The sequence below is a fragment of the Musa acuminata genome, chromosome BXJ1-3, assembly GCF_036884655.1.
Source record: "Musa acuminata AAA Group cultivar baxijiao chromosome BXJ1-3, Cavendish_Baxijiao_AAA, whole genome shotgun sequence".
NCBI classification, from domain to species: Eukaryota; Viridiplantae; Streptophyta; class Magnoliopsida; order Zingiberales; family Musaceae; genus Musa; species Musa acuminata.
In genome coordinates, this window is record NC_088329.1 from 46,012,420 (window position 1) to 46,024,463 (window position 12,044).

The 12,044-nt window shown below is 39.6% G+C and overlaps 2 protein-coding genes across 3 annotated transcripts in view; one reads left to right on the forward strand and one right to left on the reverse strand.

The window, feature by feature from the left end:
* LOC135635485 (glutamate synthase [NADH], amyloplastic-like) overlaps nucleotides 1–9,044 on the reverse strand; it is a 17,042-nt gene extending 7,998 nt beyond the window's left edge. The window contains exons 1-16 of one of the 2 annotated variants that reach the window (XM_065146585.1): nucleotides 8,804–9,044; nucleotides 7,960–8,532; nucleotides 7,758–7,877; nucleotides 7,411–7,524; nucleotides 5,452–5,604; nucleotides 5,238–5,338; nucleotides 4,927–5,023; nucleotides 4,349–4,458; nucleotides 4,137–4,240; nucleotides 3,794–3,973; nucleotides 3,367–3,710; nucleotides 3,218–3,288; nucleotides 2,667–3,136; nucleotides 1,444–2,313; nucleotides 642–796; nucleotides 195–356 (exon numbers count right to left, since the gene is read on the reverse strand). In XM_065146585.1, the coding sequence (XP_065002657.1) occupies nucleotides 195–356; nucleotides 642–796; nucleotides 1,444–2,313; nucleotides 2,667–3,136; nucleotides 3,218–3,288; nucleotides 3,367–3,710; nucleotides 3,794–3,973; nucleotides 4,137–4,240; nucleotides 4,349–4,458; nucleotides 4,927–5,023; nucleotides 5,238–5,338; nucleotides 5,452–5,604; nucleotides 7,411–7,524; nucleotides 7,758–7,877; nucleotides 7,960–8,325 (3,417 nt within the window). In that variant the 5' untranslated portion in view covers nucleotides 8,326–8,532; nucleotides 8,804–9,044. Of the gene's footprint in view, nucleotides 1–194; nucleotides 357–641; nucleotides 797–1,443; nucleotides 2,314–2,666; nucleotides 3,137–3,217; nucleotides 3,289–3,366; nucleotides 3,711–3,793; nucleotides 3,974–4,136; nucleotides 4,241–4,348; nucleotides 4,459–4,633; nucleotides 4,650–4,926; nucleotides 5,024–5,237; nucleotides 5,339–5,451; nucleotides 5,605–7,410; nucleotides 7,525–7,757; nucleotides 7,878–7,959; nucleotides 8,533–8,803 lie in introns of those variants that run through there. The other variant, XM_065146592.1, reaches the window with a different exon arrangement.
* Nucleotides 9,045–11,548: 2,504 nt separating this feature from the next.
* On the forward strand, nucleotides 11,549–11,993 carry LOC103979688 (uncharacterized). Its single transcript, XM_009395863.3, has one exon. It carries the CDS (start codon nucleotides 11,664–11,666, stop codon nucleotides 11,898–11,900), a length of 237 nt encoding a protein of 78 aa, XP_009394138.2. The 5' UTR covers nucleotides 11,549–11,663; the 3' UTR covers nucleotides 11,901–11,993.
* Nucleotides 11,994–12,044: the final 51 nt, after the last annotated feature.

A 12,044-nucleotide genomic window follows, 5' to 3' on the forward strand; every position in this document is an offset into this window, starting at 1 on the left:
AATGCAATTTGCAAAGCTCCTCATGCTGTCTTACTGGCAACAAGTTCTCATAGAAAGGAATTACAAAGACCATAAAATGTAACTGAAGCAGGAAAATTACTACATTATCAATCTTTATACAACAAAATATTTTTATTAATCACCAACATAGGAAACCAATTTAAGAGGAGTGTTAATTTATCATGATCAAATACCTTAAGGTCATGAATAAGTTGTGCAAGGTCCTCAATTGAATATATATCATGGTGAGGAGGAGGACTAATGAGGCCCACACCAGCAATGGAATTTCTCGTGACCGCAATATCGCCAATAACTTTATGACCTGGAAGTTCTCCTCCTTCACCAGGCTTGGCACCCTGCACAACAGCAGAAGTCTGTTGAACAAAAGCACAAGACAAGCAGCATAAATTCCAGAAAAAAATGACCTCACCAAATTGCTAAGGTATTCATCAGTTATACAAAGACACATTAATGCTTTGTAGACTCGGCATCATCTGTCCATGAACATAGATACAAAAACAAGAGGAACTTATGTTCCAATAGGAGGAAAGAGGAGGCGCAAAGGTAGAAGAGTCCCCATTGTTCAAATTTCATATAAAGAAGATTTATTGGACAAGGATTGTTGAGCATGTGGTAATTACCTGAGCCATCTTTATCTGGAGTTCGTCAGCATTGGTTAGGTAGTAGCTTGTCACTCCAAACCTGCCACTTGCCACTTGTTTAATCGCACTCCTCTCTAGATTCATGGAACCATCTGAATAAGGCTTCATTCGAGAAGGTTGCTCACCTCCCTCTCCTTCAAAAAAGAAGGGACCAGAAATAAGTTAGAATGACCAGATAAACGACAATTTCTCTCTCCCTCAGCCAAATATTGTCAAACAAAAAAACAATCAAGAGGCACCAAGTTTGCAACCTATAATCTTGCATTTTCCTTGTAAAAATTTTGATCTATTTTTTTTAATGTATAAATAAATTAAAGCATTAGACGGACTGAACATGTAGACCAATGTTCTCATTTTTTAAAACATCCTAATATAGGTATGGTATAACTGAAAGTTACTGACACACGAAAGAACAGCAAGGGGCCTTGAATTGCTTAATACTTTGAAGCAAAGTAGCAGAAATTTCTGAATTACTCATTAAATATATGACTGCTTCAATAGTTGAACACTTTAGAACAGAAAACATCAGTTTATAAGTTCTGAAAGGCTGCTTCCACTGAATATAAAGGATCAATGATAAATTAGCAGGAAGCACTAAACTAAGGAGCCAACCGCATATAACAAAGCAGTTCTCTTAATCAGATGAAAACAATTTATGCAGTCTTGGAACGAAAGAAGCTACAATCCTTCCAGATGGCCTAGGTGTGAACAGGTGATGCTACTAATTATGAAAAAATCAGTTTCTCAAAAGATTCTATCGCCTCTCTGAATAGAATCATACCAGTATTAGATTTTCCTCCAATCTTATTCATTGCGATAGCTAGAGTAGTGTGCGTTTCCAATGATATTGAACCATAACTCATAGCTCCAGTGCAGAATCGCTTAACAATCTCGCTAGCAGGTTCCACTTCATCCAAGGCAATCTTTGCACAAACATCTTTAAACTTAAGCATACCACGCAAATTGCATGTCTTGTTCAGCTCCTGTATACACCTAGAATATTCTTTGTATGCTGCAACACTATTAGCTCTGGCCGCCTCCTGTAACTTAGCAATTGCAAGGGGGTCATTAAGGTGCACTTCACCTCCCTTTCTCCAGTGGTAATCCCCAGGATTAGGCAATGCCAATGCTTCTGCGCTTCCCAGTGGCAAAACTCTGGTTGGAAATGCCAATTCATGAAGACGAAGGGCATCCCCAGCAAGCATTTCAAATGTTGCACCTTCAACTCTACTTGGTGTTCCTTTGAAGCATTTCTGGATCACCTCAGAAGAAAGACCTAGAGCTTCAAAAATCTGTGCTCCCTTGTAAGATGCAAGAGTGGATATTCCCATTTTGGCGAGAACTTTCATCATTCCATAGTTGCTTGCTTTGAAGTACCTCTTGACAAGATCCTCTCGGGAATGAAACTTGCCATCCGCTCTAGGAGAGATTTTTCCATCAATCTTCAATCGCCAAATTGTCTCTATGGCCAAATATGGGCAGATAGCATCTGCACCAAATCCAACAAGAGTACAAAAATGATGCACTTCACGTGGCTCTGCAGATTCCACTAACAATCCAATGCGTGTCCTCTCTAGTGTTGAGACTAGATGTTGATGAACAGCACCAACTGCCAAGAGGGAACTTACCGCAACACGGTCGGATGAAAAACCTATATCAAAGACATGGAGTGACCCTCTTTTTAACATTACAATTCATAATATGAAATATCAGAAACATCCGGCAGCATGTAATTGATACAAGGAAGAAATAAGGATCACAATATCCAATGAAAGAGTAAGGAAATCAGAGAGATAATGACAGCATGTAAACTGAAATCGATCAATAAGACAAGTGTGCAAGAACAATCTGGTTATAAAAAAGGAGAATGAAAAGAGGTGATTGCTGAAAGTAACATGACTAGAGATGAACAAAACACAAAAAAGTACAATATAGGGACATGATTGTTATCGTGCGCTTACACAGTCAAAGATGATGAATACACTAAATTTCTCAACCTCTCACCTCTGTCAGACAGTACAAGAGTTGTATAGCCCCCATGAATTGCATCACAAGCTTCCAAGCAAATCCTGTCCAGGGTTTCCTCTAAACCCTTTCGACCATGCTTTTTGGGATATGTGATGTCAAGCACCTTGCTGCGCCAACCTCTATAGTTCATCTTTTTTATAGCTTGCATTTCATCAATGGATAAAAGAGGCCCTTCCAATGAGAGGCGATGACACTGCTCTTCAGTGGTTTCAGTAAGATCGCCTTCTGGACCAATCATGCACTCCATAGATGTAACTATTTTCTCTCGAATTGGATCAATTGGAGGGTTTGTAACTTGAGCAAACATCTGCTTAAAGTACTCAAAGGAAAGTTTTTCTCTGTTCGACATCACAGCCAAGGGAGCATCATTTCCCATAGAACCTAGAGCTTCAGTGGCATCTTTTGCCATGGGCAACAACAGCATATCCAAAGCTTCAGTAGTGTAGCTGCAAGTAATCAATTTCAGGACATACATCTTTATGCAAGTAGAATGAACTAAAAGGTAACTTTGCTAAGTTTTAAGTTACCCAAAGGCTTTAAGCGGGGCCAAAAGACCACAAATTCCCATATTCTCCATGTTCTCATCATGATTTTGAGCCTAAGAACAATAAACAATCTCATATATGCAAACAAAACATGAAATACAATTCCTTCAAATAACAATACATAGACTTACTGGTGCAGTCCCAAATATGCTTGGAGGGATCCTATCACTTTTAGGATAGGAATTGACAATTTCTTCAAGAGAAATCTTTTGTCTCTTAAGCCATTCCCTGTATGGTCTGGCTTGTGAGTACTGCTTCTTCAATTTCTCATCATCAACAACGGTATGATTTTCAAAATCCACTAAAAGCATCATTCCAGGGTTGAGCCTTCCTTTTCTCGACACATCTGCAGGACTAATGTCTACGACACCTACTTCACTGGCCATGATAACACGTCCACTATGTGTGATGTAAAAGCGACCAGGTCTCAGACCATTACGATCCAGTGTTGCTCCGAGATAGTGACCATCCGTAACTGTAAGATAAAATCAGAACACGTCGTAAGAGTTACTATGTTAGATGGAGTTCTATTTAGTATGCACCTGTACAGAATCTCACAAGATATAAGAGCAGGTCCATCCCAGGGCTCCATGAGGGCAGAGAAATATTCATACAGAGCCTTTTTATCGGGGTCCATGTTGTTTTCATTTTGCCATGCCTCAGGTATCATCATCATAACAGCTTCGGGTAGACTTCTACCAGCACGGACCAAAAGTTCAAGAACACCATCAAATGCCCCTAATCACATGCAAATCATTTTAGATCAAGCCATCATATATATATGATATAAGCAACTGCACACTCGATACCTACATGTTCAGAAAGAAACGAAATACAACATATATTTAACAAGCAAAAGTACACTAGAAAGTAACAAAAGAAGTAACAAGCTAGATCCTACCAGAATCTGATGAGCTAGCGTCAACAATGGGTAGAAGTTTCTCCATATCATTCCTTGATAAGTCTAGTTCCCTGCACTTTAAAAGACCTTCCCGTGCCTTCATCCTGTAAAGCGAAAAAAAAAAAAACATAAGATGTCAATCTAAACATGCTTTTCAGTTTAGATATAAATGACATCCAACACCATAACCGACGCTGCCTTCAAAAACGTACCAATTTACATTTCCTCGCAATGTGTTGATTTCTCCATTGTGACCCAGAACACGCATCGGTTGTGCACGATCCCAACTAGGGAAGGTATTTGTGGAAAATCGTGAGTGTACCTGCATATGGACATTATATCTCAGGGATCTAGATTGAACCTTTTAAACTTGTACTCTGGGGTCCAATCGAAATCTCATATATCTTGTATCAATGCACTTAAAGCACCATAAATTGTGTTATTTTTAACTTCCAATACAAAATAACACAGAAACCTAAGCTACTTTAGGCAAATACCATTATTTTCACCTTCAAATTGGAACTCTCCTCCCACTGACCATGGGAAGCACTGCATCATGATTCTGCAACATGGTTTACTAAGTTATCAACTATGAAATCTCACCAACCCACCCAAATTATTCAGTACTCAAATTAAAGTAGCACCGAATACAGCAGAGTATGAGATAATATAAATTTTAATGCCTCATAACTGCATTTAACCTTAAGAGTCCCACTACCAGAGTCTCCTTGAGGGCTTCATTGATCAGTGTTTGCACATAAAGAAGAAGGTCAGATAGGATTATATTTACCAGGGCCATGTAACTTGTAAACCTTTCATCTCCAAGATCTGCATAATAGTAGTCCTTCAATTGAACAGGTTTCAGTTGACCTTTATAAACAACAGTCCTGCCAAAGTCAGATAAGTCAGTGATGCTGATTTCAGAAGATCCAGAAATCTATCCACCAAAGGTAAAAAGAAATACAATTAACGTCGAACGTAAAGCTCTTTTTTTTAATTTCTTAGTTGGCTATAACTTCCAACAATAATATCCCATCATTTGGAAAAGCAATCCAATGCTTTCACTCAAGAAAATAGATGACAAGAAATACAAAAACTAACCTGGAAGAGAGTGAACATATATAGAAGTCCTTAGCTCCACCATACTGCAGATTCAGAGCATCTCGAATGGCTACCATTGAAACCCGCCGCAATATGTACATCTAGATACATTCAGAAACAAGAGTTAAATCAAATGATAAAATAAGTTATGAAAATCAGTCATTATCTTACAAGCCTGCACTAGAAAAGACATAATCATGACAAGTTACTGAACCTGTTGCTCAAAATCAGCACTCGACCGTGAACTTGGAGCAAGGAAAACTTGTTCGATGATAGGCTCTGTCTGTAGTGCAGACACACCCAGATCTCTATTATCTGTCGGTACACTGCGCCAGCCAAGAACCACATGTCCCAAAGATTCTGCTACCTGCATGCCCACTCAATTATCAATCTGACTGTTTTTAGGCCATAAATTTTAGGTGACACAGACTAAAGAAAAATTCATTCAGAAATAATAAAAAGGTAAAAAATGAAACCTATAAGTGAATACCTGGCATGACATCCAAAGACAAAGCAAACTAAGGTCAGCATCCAAGGAAAGCTTTTACCACTACTAATTTTATGGTGTGAAAACAAAATTTTCATTGTTAAAAATAATAAAGCATAGCTTCTTCAAGAGAAGAAAAACTAAGGTAGGTTTCAGAAATGAGAAAAAACCTGACTGATAAGCATCGTAAGCTTTGATTTCTCCAAGCAAATAGGAAATGTGTCACAGCTTATTGGCCAATCCCACAATAGCACATATATGTTTGCTTTTATATTTATTTGAATCACCTAAAAAAATGCTGTTATATAATAAGAAGGGCCTGCACTCAAATATCACAGGAGGCTGTAGCTGACTTTTTTTATATATATTGAAAAAAAGAATTTTCTTAAAATTGACTTTCTACTCTTTTTTGTCTCAATCATAACACATGTAAATGTTGATTTACCATGGATTTGCTTCATGGATTTAGAAGTTCTAATCAACGACCATGGATTCTAACCTTGTTGGCCATTGATTCAGCAAAAGAAAAAAGATGATTTATTTTTCCTTTATCAGTTTAAATCTGACACAACCTATAAGATCCGATATTGGTGACTACCATATTTTGATTGTCCAAACAAGCCATAAGAAGGAACTTAAGGTTTATTCCCTTATCTGCAACAGTACCTCTCACTTACATCATGCAAGGGTAATCTCATTACTCCACTTTTCTTTAAGGTATCTCCCTATCTCAATTTTGCTCTCTAAAATCATCCCATTTGAGTAAGGCAACTAAACTAGAGATATACAACAATTTACACAAAGAGGGAAAAATGGCAGAAGAAACATAGAATGTTGGCAGAAGCAGGGCTAACAAGATAAAGAAGTAGGATGCCTTTTAGTAGTTTCAAGTTTGAGGAACAGACAGAAGCAAGAAATAATTGGACAGGAGAAGTGACAAGTAATACAGTGTGATATTTAGTATGTGTAGGCAATAGTGATAGATGATTGCTCTTTAACTTGGTTATAATTAGAGTGATTGATAATTCACACTACCAAAAAAGTCATACTTCTCAGGACAGCCTGGCAGAGCCAGTCAAAAACAGAATAGGATTTAGACATGCAGTTGTATTTCTTTAGTCAACCAAACCTGATAGTTATGGCACAAGAATTTTAAATTCTCAAATTTCCCTAATAATGCAATAAAACAGATTATCTAAGAAGATCTTAGAAAGGTAAAAAAACGCAAATAAACAACAGAATCATGGAGTTTGAAGAAGAATTATAAATAAAATCTTACATTGATCCTTATTATGTCACTGTTATGGGACACAATTAACTTCCAGAATACAAAGTCAGGAATATATAAGAATATCAATAATAGTTTGACCAAGAACTAGTTAAATTATGAAGGAACATAAAAAGTAGCTGAAGCTTGCAGTTGAATAGTACAAAGAAATGCCAAGGAAAAAAAGAGCATCATGAATAATCAACCACAATAGCAACCTAGACCCTCCAGAATGAAGTCATGAGCTCACTAATACCTCTAACACCAACACCAACCTTAGCAATACACCAGCACATTTTTGCCAAAAATTAAAGGAGCCAAAAAGCTTAAAAGAAAATCATTCTTTTTCAGAGAAAGCAGAACAGGATCACCGCATAGGTGGTACCAGTTCTTTAAGGTTAATCATCATTAGCATCTACCTTAGCAAAAACAACTTTGCTTTCCTTCCTGCGACCGTCATCTGTTGGCAAGAAAAACATGCCAACTGCATATTGACCGGGTGGTGGCAGTTGAATCCCCACATCCTTGGTCACCTAAAACACACAGAACAAAAAATAAACAAAAGCATCATGATGAATAAGGATTATATCCAGCAATAAGAAGAATTGGAAACTTGCCAGATGCTCAAAATTTTCATTGACCGATCTACAGGGCATACAAAAAAAAAATTAAAGAAACAAACAAAAATGTATACAAACACACATTTAAGTTCAAACATGACATTTTTGACATGGAATAAAGACCCTGGAAAAGACAAGGTACGTGCCTCCTTGAAGAACTCATGAGGGAGCGCTACAAGAATGCCAGCTCCATCACCTGTGTTAGTCTCACAGCCACATGCCCCGCGATGGCTCATTCTTAGCAGCATCTCCAAAGCATCAGCGACCTGCGGATTTGCCAACCATGACAGGCCATAAACCAACTCTGATGATCAAGAATACACCCGACAGATGTGAACAGAGACGTACAGTTTTCCGGCTATAGTCGCCGGAGAGCTCGGCAATAAAACCAACACCACAAGAATCTTTATCGAAGGATGTATCATAGAGACCGAGGGGCTTCTCCGGCACCCTAGACAGGGACATTGATGGAGAGACGACCCTCAGCTTCGGAGAACGTCCGGGGCCATCCGTCCGCCACAGCTGAACACGTTCACATGCTCGAAGCTTCGCCCCGAGAAAATGGCTCTCCAAATGCATCGTCTGAGCTCGTCTGAAGGCAGAGCATCGCACAGCTCTACCGCCGCGGCAGACACTAGGCTTATGGTTGACGACGGAAGGGAGAGACACCGGTAGGCTTCGTAGGTTAAAGGCGGACCCCGGGACTGCCGCCATAGATGAGGAGCTTTGGCTTGCAAAGAAATCGACGGGAAAAATGCGATTTCTTTCTCGAGGTTTAAAGGCTGAGTCTTTGAGAGGTCTCAGAAAGGTTCAACCGAATCGGGCCAAAAGGATGACGGATTTATACTAGATCGAGTTATGATAGAAGAAAGAGACGCCGAAGGGATCGTTCAAGAGCACTGTTCCGGGAGCGGATTTCTCCTGCAAAACATGAGGAAACCCAAGAATGACGCTCGATGATACCAAAAAAAGAATCACCAGATGGATCTAGAAGCAGGAATACAAGAACAGAATCTACAAAAGGAATAATAATTAAAAAAAACAAGAGAACTTCCGAGGAATCTTTGGATTCAGCACATAAACAAACCCCAAAAACAACAAAAGCCAAAAAATAGTTTCGAGGTCGGTCGACATCGCATGCATCTCTAGAACGAACCCTAAGGATCCTTGACATTTCTTTCTTTTACTCGACCTCGATACGGTAGTCGGCCGATCTCCTTCCACCAACACACCTCAGAACGACGCCTCCTCTCCCGGCATTCACGAGTGAATAAAGATGGCTGCATTCACAAGCAACTCCCCTCCCCGTCTATGGATCTACCGAAAGATGGGTGAATGAGCGAATAACGGAAACAGAGAGAAGGGACGAGGCTCCGCCTCCCAAACGAACTCGATCTCGATCTCGTTCTCTATTGCTTCCTCGCACTCGCCGCGTGGGCCGCCCGCTGGCTTTGCGGAGGGCCTGAGAGGCTTTATTTATAGGCAGGCGAGGGTTCGATGTTCACGAGGGCCCCACCCCCAATCTACCCGCCGAGTTTGTAGCTCCTTTCTTATCTCGTATCATTTCTTGTTGTTTCTGAGAGACCTGCGTGTGTCAAAAGTGTGGGGTCCGGCGTCACAGCGTGGACGCCTTTTATCGCGACGCGTCATCGCAGTTGCGTCTATGTGGCACGCGACAGCCGCTCGGAATGAGGGGCCCACCCGAACGACGAGAGCCCACTCTGGATCGGGCTTTTCGGTCAACAGATATACCGTTACGGGATTGCGGTTGCCGTCATCGCTTACCTCAGCGACGGTTACGGTTTTTGTTTTGTTTTCCATATATAGGATAATTAAATAATCCACGGCGGATATTATGTTTAATAGTTTCAGTAATTATCACCATCGAAACAATTTTTGTTTTAAAAAATAATTTATACTACGATACTAAAAAAAAATTCTAATTTTTTTCAATTTTCAATCTAAAAAAATCTTTAAAAAATAACATAATTTTTGTTTAAAAAAATAATTTATACTAGGATACTAAAAAAATATCCAACAATGATTCAAGCAAAGAGTCTCTTCAATTTTCAAGAGGAACGGACTAATAGAATCAAAATAACATAAAGCTTTTCGACTCTATCTTGACCTAAGTTTAATTTTTAAGGTCATCCAAATGAATGAAGAAGAGAGAAAAGATTCTTTTATTTATAATAATATGGGCCATCCTAGTTTTTTTTTATGATTTAAGAAAATATTTTTTAAATTTTAAAAAATATTTTCTATATGCTTTGCTTTTGACATCGGTCACCACAAATACCTACCTCTTAAGCATATCAATTGTTGAAAGATGTTTTTTTTTATCGACGAAGAAATTAAGTAGGACACTTTAAGGAGGTCACATTGACCACTATAGATGTCTTTGTTAATGAGAAATAAATGTATAGAATATTAAAAGATGCTTTGGTCGAGGAGGTTGTATAGGGTTCTATCGAGCACAAAAAAAAAAAAAGGAAACCTATGAGATGATAAATGATTTTATCTCATTATTAAACATTTTATTCGAGACATTAATGAGAATTCACATGTCAAAATCTTTGTAGGATGAAAATTCTATCAATATCACCACAATACAATACGAGGGATCAGTAACTTTGCAGGATGAAAATTATAGTGAATATATCTCCTCATCTTGTCATTGATCATAAGTTATTATTTTTATGTATTATAAAAAAGTATATATATATGAGCCATAAGTATACAAAATCATGTATTGCGTAGATAAGTAGTAGATATCCGAGGATTGAAACTAATACTTTACATGAGATTTATTAACTTGATGATTTATAAGGAATATTTGAACACTGTCGATATGGGTTCCAAATAAAAACAAATGAACGATTAGGTAGCTCAACTTCAACATTCGTCGTCCGTCTGAAGGGATATAAGAAAAACAATAAATAACTCATCTTAAACTTAAATTATAATAATATAATTTCATAAAAATAACGAAATAATATATATAATAAATAAATAAATAAAACTCGTAATACCTATGAGCAATAATAGAATATGTAAATTGGATATACCTACAAAGCCTTAGATTTCATACTTATTCATATAGGGTCGATTGCTACTTAAATTTAAGCCGAGTTGTAAACGAATTCGAGTTTTATAAAGATGGACGAGGAGGAGGAGGATCACTGGATAAAGGATGAATCACCAATCCAGGAATTAAAATAAGAACCACAAATAGCTAAGCCCATAACTCTACTCTGTTTCTAGGATACTACCATTAGTATTTGTTGGTGTCCAGATACTACCATTAGTATTTGTTGGTGAAGAGATGCGCCTACTTACTCTATTGACAATCTATTGACTCTATTTTTCGTGTTGTCATCGCGTATGCATGTATGTATATATGTATATATTTGTTGGTGAAGGGATGTGCCTACTAGTTCTATTGACGATCTACTGACTTTATTTCCTATGCTGTTATCATCATGTATATATGTATGTATGTATTTGTTTGTGAAAAGAGTTAATTGATGCCACTCTTTCGAGTTAATCGATCGCTGATCCAACTGCTGACAAGCCAAACGACTGCATGCTTATCTCACAAGCCATTGGGGGAGTGGGGTTGGATTTGGACGGGACTTACGCACGCAATTCCCATCCAAGTCTTTCGAGCCGCGACTTGACTGACTTGCCATCCTCCATCTTCGTCCGATGCCATCTCCTCTCTTCCTGGTTATGCGCCCACAATTTTAGTTTGGGTCCATTTGCCGATGATACCATTCCCACCCTAATTTTCCATATCGACCCTCCGCCCAACACGGGCGGTCGGAGACGCAACAATGCATGTGACCCAGACGAGACGTGGCACCACCGAGTCATTCGCCCTTACCGCGTGTCACCAGCGCGTCCGCACGCCTGGCTTCGGCACCGCCGCTCACCTGCACGTAGCACCCAAACCCAACACCCCGCCGTACCCAGCGGCGGTGCTATAAATCCAGGAAGAAGAAGAAGAAGACTCAGACTCGAGCCCACCGCTGCTGAAGAAGCTGGGCGGCATGTCCGGTGCGCAAGGAGCGCAGCCCAAGGAATCGCTGACGCCGACGACGTACGAGTCGGTGCCGGCGGAGAAGAACAAGACGCGGCTGGACCCGCGGTCGAAGGAGGACGAGGGCATGATCAAGATCGAGAAGCAGCAGGACAAGGTGGAGGACGCCGCCGGTGGGGGCGGCCCCGTGTTCGGTGCCGGCAAGGAGGAGCACAAGCCGGACCTCGGCGTCACCGGCACCGGTTGAAGGGCTCATGTTAATCCAGAGAGAGAGAGGGAGAGATGTGCGGATGGATGGATAGGCGTACGAGTTAAGCGTTTTGTTAGTGCTGTAAATTAATCCTTGGTTTTCTACGCTGCAGCGGTAGTCGAAGTCTCCCGAGGACGTGGG